This window comes from Gopherus flavomarginatus, chromosome 1 (genome assembly GCF_025201925.1).
Source record: "Gopherus flavomarginatus isolate rGopFla2 chromosome 1, rGopFla2.mat.asm, whole genome shotgun sequence".
Taxonomy (NCBI): domain Eukaryota; kingdom Metazoa; phylum Chordata; order Testudines; family Testudinidae; genus Gopherus; species Gopherus flavomarginatus.
The window spans coordinates 131,735,136-131,751,932 of record NC_066617.1 but is presented as its reverse complement, the minus strand read 5'-3'; the positions used below and the strand labels follow the sequence as shown (position 1 = coordinate 131,751,932).

At 41.2% G+C, this 16,797-nt stretch overlaps 1 protein-coding gene across 6 annotated transcripts in view; it reads left to right on the top strand.

Moving 5' to 3' along the window:
- The window catches only part of SHISAL1 (shisa like 1), a 272,323-nt gene that overhangs the window by 219,947 nt on the left and 35,579 nt on the right, over positions 1 to 16,797 (top strand). For all 6 annotated transcript variants that reach the window (XM_050925181.1, XM_050925170.1, XM_050925164.1 and 3 more), the window contains one exon: positions 5,051 to 5,350. In XM_050925181.1, coding sequence (XP_050781138.1) covers positions 5,051 to 5,350 — 300 coding nt within the window. The remainder of the gene's footprint in view (positions 1 to 5,050; positions 5,351 to 16,797) is intronic.

Here is a 16,797-nt window from a genome sequence, read left to right as displayed (position 1 = left end):
ATACCACGCTGATGGGCTCTCTAGAAAACGTAAAGGTAGCTCTGGGGACCTTTCTTTCTGTAACATATATGATAAATATAATTAGGAAAGGTCACACATAAGAAGTACACATGTCAAAAGAGTCACTTGTCCTCAGTTATACAGGTATCTAACCATCATCAGCCATCTGTGTATGGTTGAAAGAATCTGAAATGCATTACTACTGTAATTATCAGCCCTGTCCAAAAAACAACTCTCTCCTTGGCTGTTTGCCTACGCATAAATTATACAGCTGCATCAAGCTGTTTGCAAGTGTTTTTAAAAAAGACAGAATTGTAGATTCCCTAATTTTTTCACATAGGCTTATGTACGCCAAGTAGAAGCTACTGATTCTGATTATTTAAAAAATGCTCTGGTCCAGTCCTACTTGCTAGGTGACTGAAGAGTCTAGGGATCTGGTGCAAAATTATCTTGGAAGGAGGAACAACAAAAGTGACTGTCCCTTTTGTATCTAGGGTCCAATGTAAAAATCTCAGTAGGCTTCTGCAACTGGAAGGGGTGGAGATGAGTGAGAAAAGTATTTCCCGCTCTCACAGGTCCTGATTCAAAGTCCACTGAAGTTACTCATGATAAGTCTACACAGTAGTTAGACACCTCCCTGCCAGCTGACTCAGGCTCACAGGGCTCAGGCTAATAGGCTAATTAACTATGGTGTAGACACTCTGGGACTCTCCCACCTGAATATCTATACCACAGTTTAACAGCCCCTTAGCCCGAGCCCTGCGAGACCAAGTCAACTGGCACAGGCCAGCCCTGGGTGTTTAATTGCAATGTAGACATACTCTCTGAGGCTATATGTCAGTATAGTTTATGTCACTGAGGGATGTGAGTAAGCCACTCCTCTGAGTGACAGAAGTTACATCGACCTAAGCACCAGCATGGACAGATTCTCCTGCTGACATAGCTACCACCACTCATTGAGGGCGGATTAATTAAGTCAACGGAGAGCTCTCTCCCACTGGCTTAGAGACGCTACACTGGAGAGCTTACAGCAGCGCAGCTGCATCAATGCAGCTGTAATCTCTCTAGTGTAGCCATAGGCTTGGTCTTTTCACTGACTTCAAATGGACTGTGGATCAAGCCTATAGTGTATTAGAATGAAAGCCAAAGTATTGGGTCACTGAGCTTTCCTAAAAGGCCACTGAGTTAACCTGCTTCTAGTTAGTAGGTTAAAAGAACACTGTCAGGTAATTTATGCTCCAGATTTAGGTATTGTATTTTTAAAATTAGTGATGGGCCTGAATAGGAACCTTCAAAATGAAAACCTTTGCACTTCTTAGGAAGACACAGGGGAATGCGGGTAGAGGACATGATTTCAAATCTGAACAATAACACTCATCAGAATTGCTTGACTAGGGAATTTATGTAATGGACTGAATCGAAATAGCCCTGAATCTTACTGAGATTTGAAATCCACTGTAAACCTGGATGTGAATATTGGTGTAAATATTAATGGAAATTAAAATATTTCCTTGCAACCCAGATAATTCATCCACGTGAAAGCACAGGAGAACAAGAGAGTAGTGAAACAAACCAGAAATGTGAAACTTTGAACTTGTCTACTTGGCTTCACAGTGCACACTACAGGGATGGGAGCTGCAGTGCACGCTGAATGTTATACTCTAGCTGCCTGGTGCAGACCCTGCTAGCACAAACTAGGAGGTACCTAGTTTGCATTAATGTAGTTCTGTTTCAAATAGGATTGTATTAACCTGAACCTTTTGGTGCATGCTGCAATTCACATGTCTGCAGTGTGCACTACGGGGCCAGGTAGACAACCCCTCCAAGGAAAAACCAGTCCCCTGAACTGAGAATGAAACTGAGCTGTTCTGACTCCCAGTTCACTGGGCTGTCTGGTACACCTCATTGTCTCCCACCTATGCACAGTACATAATCTTGCACATTTTTTCATAGTATTGTTTTTTCTTGATGCATGTGAAAGCTTTAATTTCAATATTATGTGTATTCAAGTTAATATTTTGCACCATCATGATGTGTAACAAACCATACCAATGTATGGAGTTTCTCCCTGTGAACAACCCATATAGTTTATTAATTGCCTGTGATTTGCACAAGGTTTCTTCAACAATGTTGTTGTCCCACTATATCTTAATTAAAATAATGCAGTTTCATTTTTGTACTTGTCAGAAACAGCTGTTATTTACAAGGAACAGATGGAGAACCCACATACAGCATGATTAATAAATTGTTGCTTTAAATTGAAGTGCTCAAAATAGACCTAATTTTTCACTAAGCGATTTTTAATGGACAAAACAAATGCCAAAACACAACCATAAAAACGTCCATATGAAACAACTAGAAGAAAAGGTAATGTTCCTGCCTCCAAGTTCTTGCTAGCATATAAATGACACGATTTCTAACTTTATGGGAAACAAAAATACATTTTCCTTCCCACTGTGGGCCAAATTCTGTTCCCAGAAGTGGGTCCTGGTGACTTCAGTGAGATTCAGTGATTACAATGAACAGGAGCTCATCCTAAATCCTTCACACCTGACTCCCCTTTCATTTTCTAATGGAATGACTCCAGAGTTTTACCAGTGTAAACAAGAGTATATCCACTGAAAAATCAGGAGCATTGAAAATCTTTGCCCAAACCTCTCAGGTTATATTTTAAGCTCCAGTCCTGCAAAGACTTACAAAAATTACCAGGGACTACTCGTAGTTCATAAAGTTAAGCACATGCACAAGTCTTCATAGGAATAGGCCTTTTAGAGGATCAGATGGGATTTTCAAAAACACTCAGCACTGGTCTACCTCTATTCCCACTGAAGATTTAATACTAAACACTACTGGAAATCCCAGCCTTAAACACCCAGTGTTTATTTGTAATGTTAAAACTATATGCTCATAGAACCCATTAAACGGCCTGTTCCTCCTCTCTTTAGCACCTGCTTTATTCCAGTGTTACTTCACTGAAGTCACTAAAGTTTACACTAGTGCAAATCCATGATAAATGAGAGGTGAATTGGGCCCTTTAAATCTTGATGTGATAGGAATTCAGAATTGTACCTGAAATTTTTATTTAAAACAAAATTTAAAAGTTATATGAACATGTTCTTGAATCTTTTGTCTCCTATTTCCTGGATAACAAAATCTGCCTTCAAAATGCTTTCATTTTTTGATTGCCTTTTAAGGCAAATTGTGGTGTCCAGCCATAATCTGTGTGACACACTAGACAGCAGTGTGTGTGTGTGTGTGTGTGTGTGTGTGTGTGTGTGTGTGTGTGTGTGTGTGTGTGTGTGTGTGTGTGTGTGTGTAGAAAAACAGAGAAATGTACACAACTGATGATGCAGTTTCTTTATGTGATAACTTTGCTGGAAGCGTTGACAGAAATACAGGAAGCAAGCATTGCGTTTGCAGGCGAGCACAGTAAATCTCAGGTAGCTATAACATGCTACATTGGTTCACAAGCACATGTTTTTGGACTTTGAATTATACCACTACTTAGTCTTTAGATATTTATTTCATTTAAGATCCTGAACCTGAACCCTAACAGAGGCAAAATTCTCCTTGAGAGATTCCCATTGACTTCAGTGGGAGATGGGTCAGGCCCATAGTGCAATAGATTTCCCACCTCCCTGTCTTTACAAACATATAAAAAGAAGTCAGACCCTGCCTTGAACTGCTTACAAAGACTCCGCCCCCTTCAACACAGAATAGCTTAATGAAGTAAGTCACTGAATACAGAGCTGGGTTGAGGATGGCATATCATTTCTGTGAAGGATTTTTGAGCTTTTTTTGAAATTTGGCTTCTTCCCAAATCAGTTTGAAAACCAAACATTTCAAAAATCTCAAGGAAGGAAGAATTCTGGAAACAAAACATTTTGTTTCAACTTCAACTTTTTTGTTTTGCATTATATGTCATTAATACAAAGTAGTTAACCATTCAAAAGTCATTTCAAAACACAAATTCCAAATAGTTTCTTCTGAAACTGTCAGAATGGGACATGTCAACATTGTTAGCATTTTTCCTGGTTTTTCTTCCATCACAACATTTGGGGAAATCAACCCAATTTGACAGAACACTTAGATTTTAGCAGAACGGCACATTCTGTTGGAATGTGGTTCTGTCAAAGTTTGTCTCAGCAGCTGTAACTGAATACATTCATTGCTTTCACTGCTTTCAACAGGGTGCTGGTGGGTGAATGGCAGGTTTAGATAATTTGGAATTCCTGTAAATGATGTACGCCTACAGCATTACTTGGGGGCCATATTGCAATTCTTTAGGTGGTTTTCAAGATTCTGCATCTCTATCTACTTCCTCTTTTGCTTCATTTTCTTTTCCCACTCTCTGCCCTGCATCAGCCCTTTTGTCTGGAACAACCTTCCTCCCCCATACACCTAGCAGCCTCCATTCTCCCACTTTAAATTCCTCCTCCAAACCTGCATGTTTGTTCTAGTCTAATTCTTTCCCAATCCCTAGTCTCCCATACCAAATGCCAATAGACCTAACAATCAGATTTAAAAAAAAATAACCCGCTAAACTTGCTGTCTCAACAGTGTTTTCCACTCTCCTTTGCTTTTATCTCCCTACTATTCTCTCTCACTTTATTTGCTATCTTTACTCATTCTGTTCTGTCTTTATTCAATTAAGCTTTTTGTGACACTTTTGTTATAAGCCAATGGCAGGGTGGTAACTATCCTGATCCTTACTTTTTATATATATGTTATAGCTAGGTCAACATTTACATGTAAGCCTACTATGTGTTTTCACCTCTGTACTCGTTGAATGAATTCTATTATAAAATCACTGGTCTTTGTAATGTTGAGTTTTGATGTACTTTATACTAGTGAATTGCAGCATTTTGGGTAACTACTGTCTTAACCCTACTCTACCAAAAATACCTGCTCCTTTTAGATGAACATCCTGATTATTTTTCAAACAAACAAACCAGCAAACAATGCCCCCCCCCAATAAATAGAGTGATGACAGTGAATGATCTGTTAAATCATTTCCTTTGTTGTTTTCTTTTTTCCCCCTCCTCCCCAGCAATTACAGTGCGTTGTTAGGAGTGTGGATTTATGGCTTCTTTGTTGTTATCCTGCTGGTACTGGACCTTTTATATTACTCATCAATGAACTACGATATTTGCAAATTTTACCTGGCAAGGTGGGGAATCCAGGGAAAGTGGATGACACAGGCACAGAGCCGATGGATTAACTCTGCTCAGAATCCAAGCCAAGTACAGACTCAGCCTCAGTCTCAGCCTCAAATGTCACAGGCAGTACATACTTTAAAAGGAGATGCTTTAAACCCACCATTGACGTCTTTTCAGAGTTCATCTGCCTGGTAAGTTAAGATACTTTTGTACCATATTCTTTTGTGGGATGAACAGTCAGCTATCTTTTTGGAACATCATTATCAGTTATGTGCCAGATCCTCAGCTGGTATATATTGGCATAGCTCCATTGAAGTCATCAGCAGAGGATCCGTACCATATACATTTTACAGTATGAACAGCATTATAGAATTACCCTTCAGAGGAAATGAATAAGCTTTATTGAAAATTATGATAAAAATATGATTGTCTCTAGAGAAGTGTGTGCTGGAAGTAATGGAGGTAAGTAAATATACAGTACTGTGTGAATATAAATAGGTTTGGAAGGATTAGATTTTTAATGGTAAATGTCATTAAATGTCAATTTCACTGTACACACACACACAACAAACCAACAAAAATATATTTCCACTGATAATCAAAATATACAGATCAGCCAAGTAAGAAAAATGCTGCTTGAGAACTTAGAGTTTGATTTAAGAATATTTACTTTGTATATTTTGACATGTGATGTTGACAATTTGTGTTTTAACAGTGATAAAACTTTAACTTTTTGAATCTCAATATCTACTGTCATTAAATAATTATTGTCTGATACCCTGCATTGTCTGACCTTCCCATAATTTTTGCATACTGTTACAATTTAAATCAATAAAAATAAAAAACTTAATAAACATTGATATTATCTATCAATATTATAAAAAAAAAGAATTCTGAGAAACTAAATATAAACAAGATTACAATCTTTGCTTCTACAGTGTCCACTGAAGAGTTAATTATTAATCTAGCATGCTAATAAAATTCTAATTGTACCAAAGGTTTTGCCATGTATAGCAATTAATCTGTTTTCAGTTTAAAAAAAAACAACAACACATTAACTCCAAGTGTTTACATTGAACACTAAGAAGTGGAAAACAGTTTTAATTAGAGATGTGAGAAATCCATACTATCCACTGAGACACAGAAACAATGTGAAAACTAGCTTAATGTCTTATCTGCTTAGCCACAGAAATATAACTGTATGTTACAGTGGGGAAAAAATGTTTCTACAGATTTATTTCTGCCATATTCTATACATGTATGTCAAAATGTGTTTTAATACCAACAGGTTCTATAGCACTTAAGGTTTTTAAATTATCTATTATTTGTATATGGTGCTCTACAGAAATATAAGGAAGGGCCCCAACTCAAAGAATTTAAAATCTAAAGGGATAGCACTGTGAATGTAGACAACATTCCAACAGTGGCAGTGGAGGAGAGTTACAAAAGTTAACAATCAAGGGTTGCAAAAATTAATGATCATTTTGGGGTTTGTTTTGCTTCCTGTGCAGAGTGTATGGTCAGGCATTGGAATAGGGTTGGTGCGAACAGTTAACTGAAAGACATGTGTAGAGCTGGTCAAGAATTTTCTGATGGAAAATGCCCTTATCACAAAAAAAATCAAAACTTTTAAGGCTGGGAGCCAGGGTAGTTAGCCTTCAGCAGCCTGCCTCAAAGGTTCTTTGTTGTGTGTTGGTCTCAGAATATGAGAGAGACAAGGTGGATGAGATAAAAATTGTGGGGGAAATTGGTGGAAGAGACAAGCTTTCATGCTTCACTCTGGTCTATACGCATTTAAACCGATTTTAGCAGCATTAAACCGATTTAACGCTGTGCCCGTCCACACAATGGCCCTTTATAACGATATAAAGGGCTCTTTAAATCGGTTTCTGTACTCCTCCCCAACGAGAGGAGTAGCGCTAAAATCAGTATTACCATATCGGATTAAGGTTAGTGTGGCCGCAAATCGACGGTATTGGCCTCCAGGCGGTATCCCACAGTGCTCCGCTGTGACTGCTCTGGACAGCAATCTGAACTCGGATGCAGTGGCCAGGTAGACAGGAAAAGCCCCGCGAACTTTTGAATTTCATTTCCTGTTTGCCCAGCGTGGAGCTCTGATCAGCACAGGTGGCAATGCAGTCCCAAATCCAAAAAGAGCTCCAGCATAGACTGTACGGGAGATACTGGATCTGACTGCTGTATGGGGAGACAAATCTGTTCTATCAGAGCTCCGTTACAGAAGACGAAATGACAAAGCATTTTAAAATAATCTCCAGGCTATGATACAGAGTCCACAGCACAGTGCTGCATGACATGCGTAACGGAAAGCCAAAGAATCAAATGGATGCTCATGGAGGGAGGGAGGGGGTACCAAGGACTCCAGCTATCCCACAGTCCCCGCAGTCTCCGAAAATCATTTGCATTCTTGGCTGAGCTCCGAATGCCTGAAGGGTCAAACACATTGTCCGGGGTGGTTCAGGGTCTATCTTGTCAATTTGCCCCCCCCCCGCCCCCTCTGCGATAGAAAAGGGGGAAAAATCGTTTCTTGACTTTTTTGTATGTCACCCTATGTCTACTGCATGCTGCTGGTAGACACAGTGCTGCAGCAGTAAACAGTAGCATCCTCTCTCCACCCCTCCCTGGTGGCAGACTGTACAGTGCAGTAGGACTGATAGCCGTCCTCGTCATGAGCCCATGAGTGCCCCTGGCTGGCCTCAGGTGAGGCCGGCCGGGGGCGCCTGGGTAAAAATAGGAATGATTCCCGGTCATTCCCAGTTGATGGTACAGAATGGCTGGTAACCGTCCTCATCATAGCAACTGGGGGCTGAGCTCCATCAGCCCCCTCCCTTTCCTTTGTAAAGAAAAGATTCTGTACTGCCTGGACTATCATAGCAGCGGGATGCTGGGCTTCTCTCCCCCACACCGCTTAATGTCCTGCCTGGACTATCATAGCAGCTGGAGGCTGCCTCCCCCTCATTTTATCTCACTAACAAGTCAGTGTTTCCTATTCCTGCATTCTTTATTACTTCATCACACAAATGGGGGGACACTGCCATGGTAGCCCAGGAAGGTTTGGGGAGGAGGGAAGCAACAGGTGGGGTTGTTGCAGGGACACCCCCTAGAATAGCATGCAGCTCATCATTTCTGCAGGATCTGACATGGAGCGGCTGTGCTCTCTGGTTCTCTGATACACTGGTTCTCTAGTACACTTGCCCCACATTCTAGGCAGGACTGACTCTATTTTTAGATACCATAAAGAAGGGATTGACTCAGGGAGTCATTCCCATTTTTGTCTTTGCGCCCCTGGTCAACCTCAGCCAGGGGCACCCATGACAGCAGCAGACAGTACAGAACGACAGATAACAGTCATCTCATTGCCAATTTACAATGGCGTAGCAGATGGTACAGAACGACTGATAACCGTCTCTGCTGTCATGCAAAGGCAAATGAATGCTGCTGTGTAGCGCTGCAGTATCGCCTCTGTCAGCGGCATCCAGTACACATACGGTGACAGTAAAAAAAAGCTGAACGGGCCCCATGGTTGCCGTGCTATGGTATCTGCCAGGGCAATCCAGGGAAAAAGGGCACGAAATGATTGTCTGCCGTTGCTTTCCCAGAGGAAGGAATGACTGATGACATTTACCCAGAACCTCCCGCGACAATGATTTTTGCCCCATCAGGCCCTGGGATCTCAACCCAGAATTCCAAGGGGCGAGGGAGACTGCGGGAACTATGAGATAGCTACGGAATAGCTACCCACAGTGCAATGTGACCGTGTGCACTCGACTTTATACAATCTGTTTTACGTAAAATCAGAATAATCCCGTAGTGTAGACATACCTACAGAGTCAGGTCTGGAAAAGGCAACCAGAGAGTCACAGCTGAATACAAGATGGAACAGATTGTTAAGCATAAGGCGTTAACACATGTTGCAAGAGACTCCTTGAAATGAAGTGGGCAATTAACACCACTACAGTCATAAGACAAAGGAGGAGAAGCAGGTTACAAATTGTTGTAAAGAGCCATAAAACCAGTCTTTCTGTGGAAGCCATAATTTTTAGTATCTAGCAGAGTTATGAATTAAGTTCCCAGGCTCTTCTTTTGAAGGTATTATGCAAGTTTCCTTTGAGGATGAGGACTGATCAGATATGGAGTGATTGCCTTGTGAAAAAGTGTTCACCCACAGGTGACAGGGCATTTTTGTCTTTTATCATTTTTCTGCGTAGGTTCATTTGTGAGTACTGTGATTGTTTGATTTCACCCACATAGTTGTTGTTGGGGCATTTGATGCACTGGATGGGTATATCACATGTGATGGGGATATGTAGGAAACATAAAGGATCTTGAAAGGTGTGTTGTAGGGGTGAGGATATTGATTATCGTAACAATGGAGATATGCCTGCAGGCTTTGCATCTGTTGTTCTGGCAGATGCTTTGAGCTGGTGTGTGGTGGTCTTTGGGGAGCTTGTTTCTGATGGTAAGCTTTGTGTGGTAGGGAGGCTGTTTGATGGCCAGAAGATGAGGATTGGGGAAAGATTTTTTTCAAAATGTGGTCTCCATCAAGAATGGGTTGCATTTGTTTGGTGATTCCCTTATAGGTTCGAGTGAAGGTTGTAGGTGACAACTAGGAGTACAACTACACTTGCAAGTGGACACAGTTACTTGTCAGTATACTGCTAGAACCTGCCTGTACCCACACTGAGTATCCACCTATCCTGTGCTGGGCAGAGATATATGCCACGCCTTCATCCACACTGTCCCTTTCCGCGTGCGTTGTTAGTGCTAACATGTCAGGGCAGTAGCCCAGAGTCCTAGGGTTGACATTCATCTGGTTTTTACCTGAACAGTCTGGTTTTTGGCTTCTGTATCTGGGTGCCATTTGACAAGCCCTGATATCCAGTTTTAAGTGAAACACATAAGCAATGCCAACAACCTTACTGTTTCAATATGTTGTTTAGTACTTAAATATACATTGTATGTTTCTGTGTTATTTTACATTACATATGTGAAAATATGCGCTGTTCATATACTGAACTTCAAATGTCACGTAGCTAAGCTTAGCACTTTCTGGTGTCTCATTTTGACATATATATTACTCTTGGGGGCATTCTGCACCACAAAATAAAAATTCTGGGTCAAAAAAATAAAAATTCTGCAACATTTGTCAAAATAACAAACGCTAGTTTCAATTATTTTGGTAAATTATTTCAAAATACCTGTCAGCAAGTATGTGTGTAACAATGCAGAGACACAAAAATTCCCCCAGAAGTAGAGTTAAAGAAACTCCTATGACAACCCAGTATTTCTTTCTCTGCCTCCCTGCACAACTCCCTGAAATTATAGTAAGATTTCAGAGGATGGGTTTTGCAAACTCTGTGGGGGCCATTGACAGAACGCATGTACCTATACTTTGCCTACTGAAAGGGGCCAGTGAATAAGTAAACTGTGAAGTTTAGTATTCACTGGTTCTCCAAGGCTCAGTGGACCATAAGCAGTCAGTTCATGAACACGAATGCAGAACATGTGGGAAAGGTCCATGACACCCAGGTGTTCAGGGCTGTACTGCAGGACAAAATAAAGGACTTTACTGAATGGGCCCCGGCACAGAAACACCATATTTAGTCATGTCATTTCCGGATAGTAATCTGCCACTGCCCCTCCCCCCACCGTGGCACGAGGTTTGGGGAGGCTTAGCCTCCCCCAGCCTCCATTACATGCCGCCATGCTCAGGATGCCAGCGTGGCCAAAGCACTTTGTCTTATTGTGACATGCGGTGCTTTGCATAACGTAGATGAGGCTAAAGGGAAATAATTCCATAGCAAGTGGGCACAGTCCAGAACTGCTTTCCAAAGCCTGTAGTGGAAACCTGACCCCACCCATGTGCAAACAGCTTGTGGTTCCCAGCAGGCCAGGGAAATGTGTGATGCTGTGTGATCATACATAGTGAAACAATGGGCAGCCAGAAGATGACTTGGGAGTGTGGCAAGATACACTATTGTGATGCTACGATGCTGCTCAAACAGCACACTAGAGCATGGTCACATATTTCAGTCATCAGATACCTCAGTGGATTTCAATCCCCTGCAATTAATGTACTAATAAAAAGCAAACAACTGGGGGAGGACCCTCCAGGTCAGTATCTTTGGCCATGGCTTTGTGCAGTGGTATAGTTTTCCAGCCACTATTCCTTGGGGTGGCCCATGAGGAGGTTGGCATATTGGGCAGCCATTCTAATTCCTGCGGTTTAGACAAAGTGTTTGTTGTTAAATGTAAAGTAGTTATGGGTGAGGATGTGTTTGAGGTGAATATCTGAGTGCTGTCAGTGTCAGAGTGAAATGCCTTCATGGTGAAGGATGTTGGTGTATAGGGAGATGACATCCTTGGTGAAAAGGATGGCATTTTGAGGCACATAGTTAATGTTGCAGAGTTTCTGGAGGAAGCAGGTTGTGGTCTGAGGATGGTCTCTATGATATTCCCTCAGTAGTGCTGTTGCCATAAATGATGAGCCTGGGGTCCTTTGTGTATCTTGGGAAACATGTAGAAGTCCCTGGGGTGGGTTTGTGGAGGGGTGAAAGCCATTTCAGTTCTCTCAAGCAGGGCTGTCGGGGGTGGGGGGCAAGTGGGGCAATTTCCCCCAGGAGACTATAGTATTGCAACTTTTTTTTATGGAAGGGGCCCCTGAAATTGTTTTGCCCCAGCCCCTTAATCCTCTGGGCAGCCCTGCTCTCAAAACAGAATTTTTCTGGAAATCCCTTCCAAATAAATAAATTTGGCATTTTTGATTTTTCATCCCAATTAGGGACAACTTCATATTTTTGAAAACATGGTCCCAAATTGGGATGAAAAGTCAAAAATGCTAATTGTGGGGAAGGTGAAGGGACTTCTTTTCCAGCCAGCTCTAAAAACAAGTGTTGGGCAGGAGGAGGGGAAGAGTGCTATTGATACAATAGCAAAGGAAAGCTGTTCTAAGTGAAGAGGACAGAGTGGCACAAGTGGGAGACAGACCTCAGGAGCAGGCACAGCATATGGCACAAACAGGAGAAACTGAAGAATGTGCTGTAGAGGCAGAATGGGGGTGGATCTCGATGGTGCACGTGTGGGATTTTAACTTGATGTGGAGAACGAGAAAGCCAATTAAGAGCTCTGAGTAGAGTGGGTGAAACAGCAAAAAAGGAAGTTGGTTCTCCCTAGTGGATCAGAGGGTTGTACATCAAGGCCCAGTGGAAGGTTTTGGCAGTGGGGACTATGAACTACTAAGGTATTTCACAAATGTTTCAAAATAGAAGGATAAGCACTAATTTTTTCAAACAGGGACAGTGTTTGTACAGTAACTAACACAATGGGGCCTTGCCCCTGAGTAAGGCCTTTCAGTGCTACCACAATACAAATAATGAAGTACTAGTCCTATGATTACTACTTTTGCCTGACTGACTTAATAAAAGGAATCCTAGAGCACAGTTTTTTAATAATCCACATTCACCTTCATTTCTAACCAGGAGTTTGGAAGCAGGCACACTTGGAACTGAAGTCAGAGCTGGATTCATTCAGTACAGTACAGAGTTAAGTCGATGTAAGACAGCTTATGTTGACCTAACTCTGTAAGCATCCACGCTACCGTGTAGCTCCCAGTGATGCCCACTACACCGACCTAATAATATCACTTCCGTGAGAGGTATAGTGCTTAGCTCAATGTAGTTAGGGCAACAGTGTCTGTGTAGATACTGCATTACAGTACTTACATTGATTGTTGGTGCATGCAGGGCTCACAGCTGGACTCCCACACGGGATGGAGGGAGGTGTTCAGCTGTGAGCTCTGGCTGTCAGCCCCAGGGCCTCCAGCTGTGAGCCCCATGCCAGACTGACAGCCTGGGCGCTCAGGCCCCACACTTATGTCGGTTCAAGTGTTCCTGGTCAGGACACACACCACCGACAGGAGAAAGGATAGTGTGGACATGAAAAAACGCAGTAGTTACTACAGTGGCTTTAGGTCAATCTAACATCGGTCAACTTAATTTTGTAGTTTAGACAAGGCCTTACTCTTTCAGTTAAAAAGCCTTTATGCTACTACTTGAGATAAGCTTATTTGTGCTTGGCTATAAATATTGAATCTCATTATAACTTGTTTCACATGCATCCCTGCCAACTCACTTTTCTTGCTCCTATCACTAGAGATGGATCCAAATAAAACTCTCAATTCTGAAATCCTAGAACTGTGTGTGGCCCCAAACCAGCTCCCATCTGAATTTGATAAGTGGCCTCTATCTTCATAACGGGCTGCATGAAAACTCCAGTGCCAGACATCCCTGAAGTTTTAGGTGTCCAAAATCCAAATCTGGTGTCTAACTTTATTGGTTGGACCCTTTCAACCCACCACAAAAACCTTTATGCCTACTCTGTCTTCCAACAATTTTATCACTAACCTAAAGGAGCTGTGGCTAGCATAGCATTTAACAGTTTTTAATTACTGAGGTGTGATGCTTTCTTTGACAGAACGGTTGAAAATGCAAGTCAGATACACTCTCTTTTCACAAAGGCAGGCTTGGTTTAAAATCAGGGAACTAGAAGCCTGATATTTGTAAACAAGCAGACTTTCATCATCATTTGTATACTACTAGAAAAAATAAAATTAAGAGCAGCCAATCTGAGACTTTATTCCACCTATGCTGAGTGTTTTATATTTCGCCTGCAGTTTCAATTCAATATCATTGTGTTCTTAGCTTGCTGTTCTAAATTGTTATGTGCAATTAAACAGCTGCTCATTCTATTTCAGTGCTGGGAAAAGTGATTCCTGTGTAAGCCTGTGCAAAATGCTCCAGTAATTAAATGTTCAGGTTGCACGGTACAAATCCCACTTGAGAAATGCTAAAGTTAAGGTTCCTGTGCTGCTGATTGTTTTATGGTATCTAGCTTATGACAAGGAGTAATACATTATTTACCTACACAATTACCCAGAAAAATAGAAAAGTGGCTGAAATGAAGTTGCTGTTGGAAACTTAATGCAACATCTTAAAATCACAAAGAACGATGAAAGAGATTAACAGTCTTTTAAATGTATTTTCCTGAGATTTTTTTAAAAAAGAAACAAAGCAAGTGGGGTTGATTATGTGCTTAATTAGTAGACCTTAAAATTCAGTTCACATGTTAAAATAAATCTCAGTACTTTAACAATTGATATGATATACTCCTTCTGTGTTTGTTTCCCATGAGATTATAATTACTCCTGCCCTCTCTTGTTAAGAAAGTGCCTACCGCATTACAGGTGATACTGGAAATAAATAATTATAGTTAGTCCCACTTGCACTTTGAAATTCATTCTTCTGAATGGGGTGAAGAGGGATAAATACATTCCTCTTACTGCTGCTATTTTGTGGCTAGAGAAATTCTATAGCATCAGATCCTCACACCTAACCTCTCTCCTACAAGGTTGGGTCAATAGCACACAGATATAATGGGGGAAACTGTATCTTGGCAACAGTAGAGAAGAGAAATTTCAACTTTTGTCCAAAACTAAAACCAGACAAATATGGCACCTTCTTACTCAGCAGATCTATGTCCTTTATGTATCTAGTGTTGGATTTGTTGACTCTATGGCAAAAAGGGGCTTTTAAACACCGTTTTAGTCCTGTTTTCACTATGCAGCTGTCACAGATCCGCAGGAGTGGTGCTATGATATCAGCTTTGGAACAATCTCTGGGAGAACGCCTTCCGTGGGTCTGACCTCCTAGGGCAGTGGTGTGCAAAGCTGGCGGGGGGAGGCAATGAAGAAATTGGGATCTCACAGGATCCATTAATAGCAGGAGCAGGGTAAAAACAGACTGCGTATTGTGAGGCAGGATGGGAGTGGGATTAAAAAAATAGTCCTCCTGAGCTACAAAAAAAAATGAAAGCCCTGGCCAGCAGCCTCCACTCTACAGCCAACCACCTCTGCAGGCAGTGCTGTTGCCAGCAGCAATGCGGACACAAGGGATTACTTTAGATGACAAATAATGGAGGAGGGAAGGCTGTGACAAATTCCATGAATGGTAAGGGGGTGTGTGACTGCAATAATTTGCACAGCACTGCCCCAGGGGGCGAATGGAGGGGAAGTCTCATTCTTCCTCCAGGGCAAGCCATGCGACTTCACTGCCTCCTTTGGAAGGAGCTATGATTGTTCAGCAAGTCTAATGGAGGCAGAAGTTGTTCAGCAAAAATTGCAGAGACCCTAAAATTAGATGTGGCTGGGGGAAGAGGGGTTCCTTCTGTGATTTTCTCCTTACCTGAAGTTAGGATATTTGAGAATTGTGCTGTGTGTATTTCGTAAGACACAAACGCTCTCTTGCACATTGTCCCAGAAGCAGCCTTTGTGCTGTTTGGGTTGGGCAGGGCAGAGAGAATGTGCAGTGATGTCAGAAAGGGCTTCTTTAAATCTTATAGAAAGTTTTAGGGCATTTACCGACAGAGCGTGCACAGAAGTATCGTTCAGCCAATCATAGCTTCTGCTCATTTTTAATTCATCTCTTCGTCCTCTTATTAAACTACCTGCTCTTCATTGTTTCCATTTTTGCTGTTCACCCAGTTCAGAAAAAAGTTTGATTACTGTATAGTTACAATGAGATCTCTGTATTTTTTCAGTTTCTCCTAACTCAGAAATGGGTAAAGGTCTGTTGCTTTTGTGAAATTGTGGTGCTTTAGTATGAAAAGAACTCTATAAATGTAAGAGTTAATTTTCATCAGATTATTTCACCCTCGCATTTCCAACATATGCCACTTTTTCCCCTTCTATCTCATTTTGGGGACGGAAGGGATACACTGAGTGACACTTTTGAAGAAAGAAAGAAAAAGAAAGAAACAGCTCAAACCAATGTTATTTAGGAATCTTTGATGATAATAAATCAACCAGGACAACGTAAAAGAGAATGTTTCAAGTGCCACAATTTCTTTGTTAAGAAAGCTGAAACTTAAAAGCAATAGTTTACATACTGTAGTTGCTGTATCCATTCTTAGTGAGGATTTCCACAAAAGCTCCAGGATGTGTCTGTTTTTCATAGAGAAGGTGTATAATTTAAATGGCTGTGATTTGTATATGCCCAGAGAAGCAAACAGTAAACATCACAGTGTAGATGTTAACTTTCTGCAACTGAATTCCCATATTTGATTTCATGACGACTGAGTAAAAGAAAATACTCTGGGGATATAAAGTAAATATGAGACTCAATGCCAGCTATCTTCGATTGTTGTTTTTTTCTTTGTAATTTAAATATATCTTGGTCTCAAATCTTTTTACTACATTTATAAGGAGTCATATTCCAAATTCGGCAACCTTCCTGCACACTGAATTCTCACCTCAGTGGCAGTCCCAATACAGACTAGGGCCCTCAGGTGCACAGTAATTACTCAGTTGCATAGTAATTAGCCAACTATAGTAATATGTAAATATAAAACTCTTAATACCATGACTGCATAGCTGTTCATTTTTTTAAAATATATAGAGCTCAGTAACATGGTTAGCAGTTTTGCTGTGACATTAATAATAAAAAAGAAATCCTGTCTTCACTTGTTAAAGTTTTATAGATAACTTTCAATGATTTATCTTTTCTTTTTTCCTTCTCTTCTCCTGAAGCATTAAACAGGAATCATACGTTAGGATCAGGTGAGCATA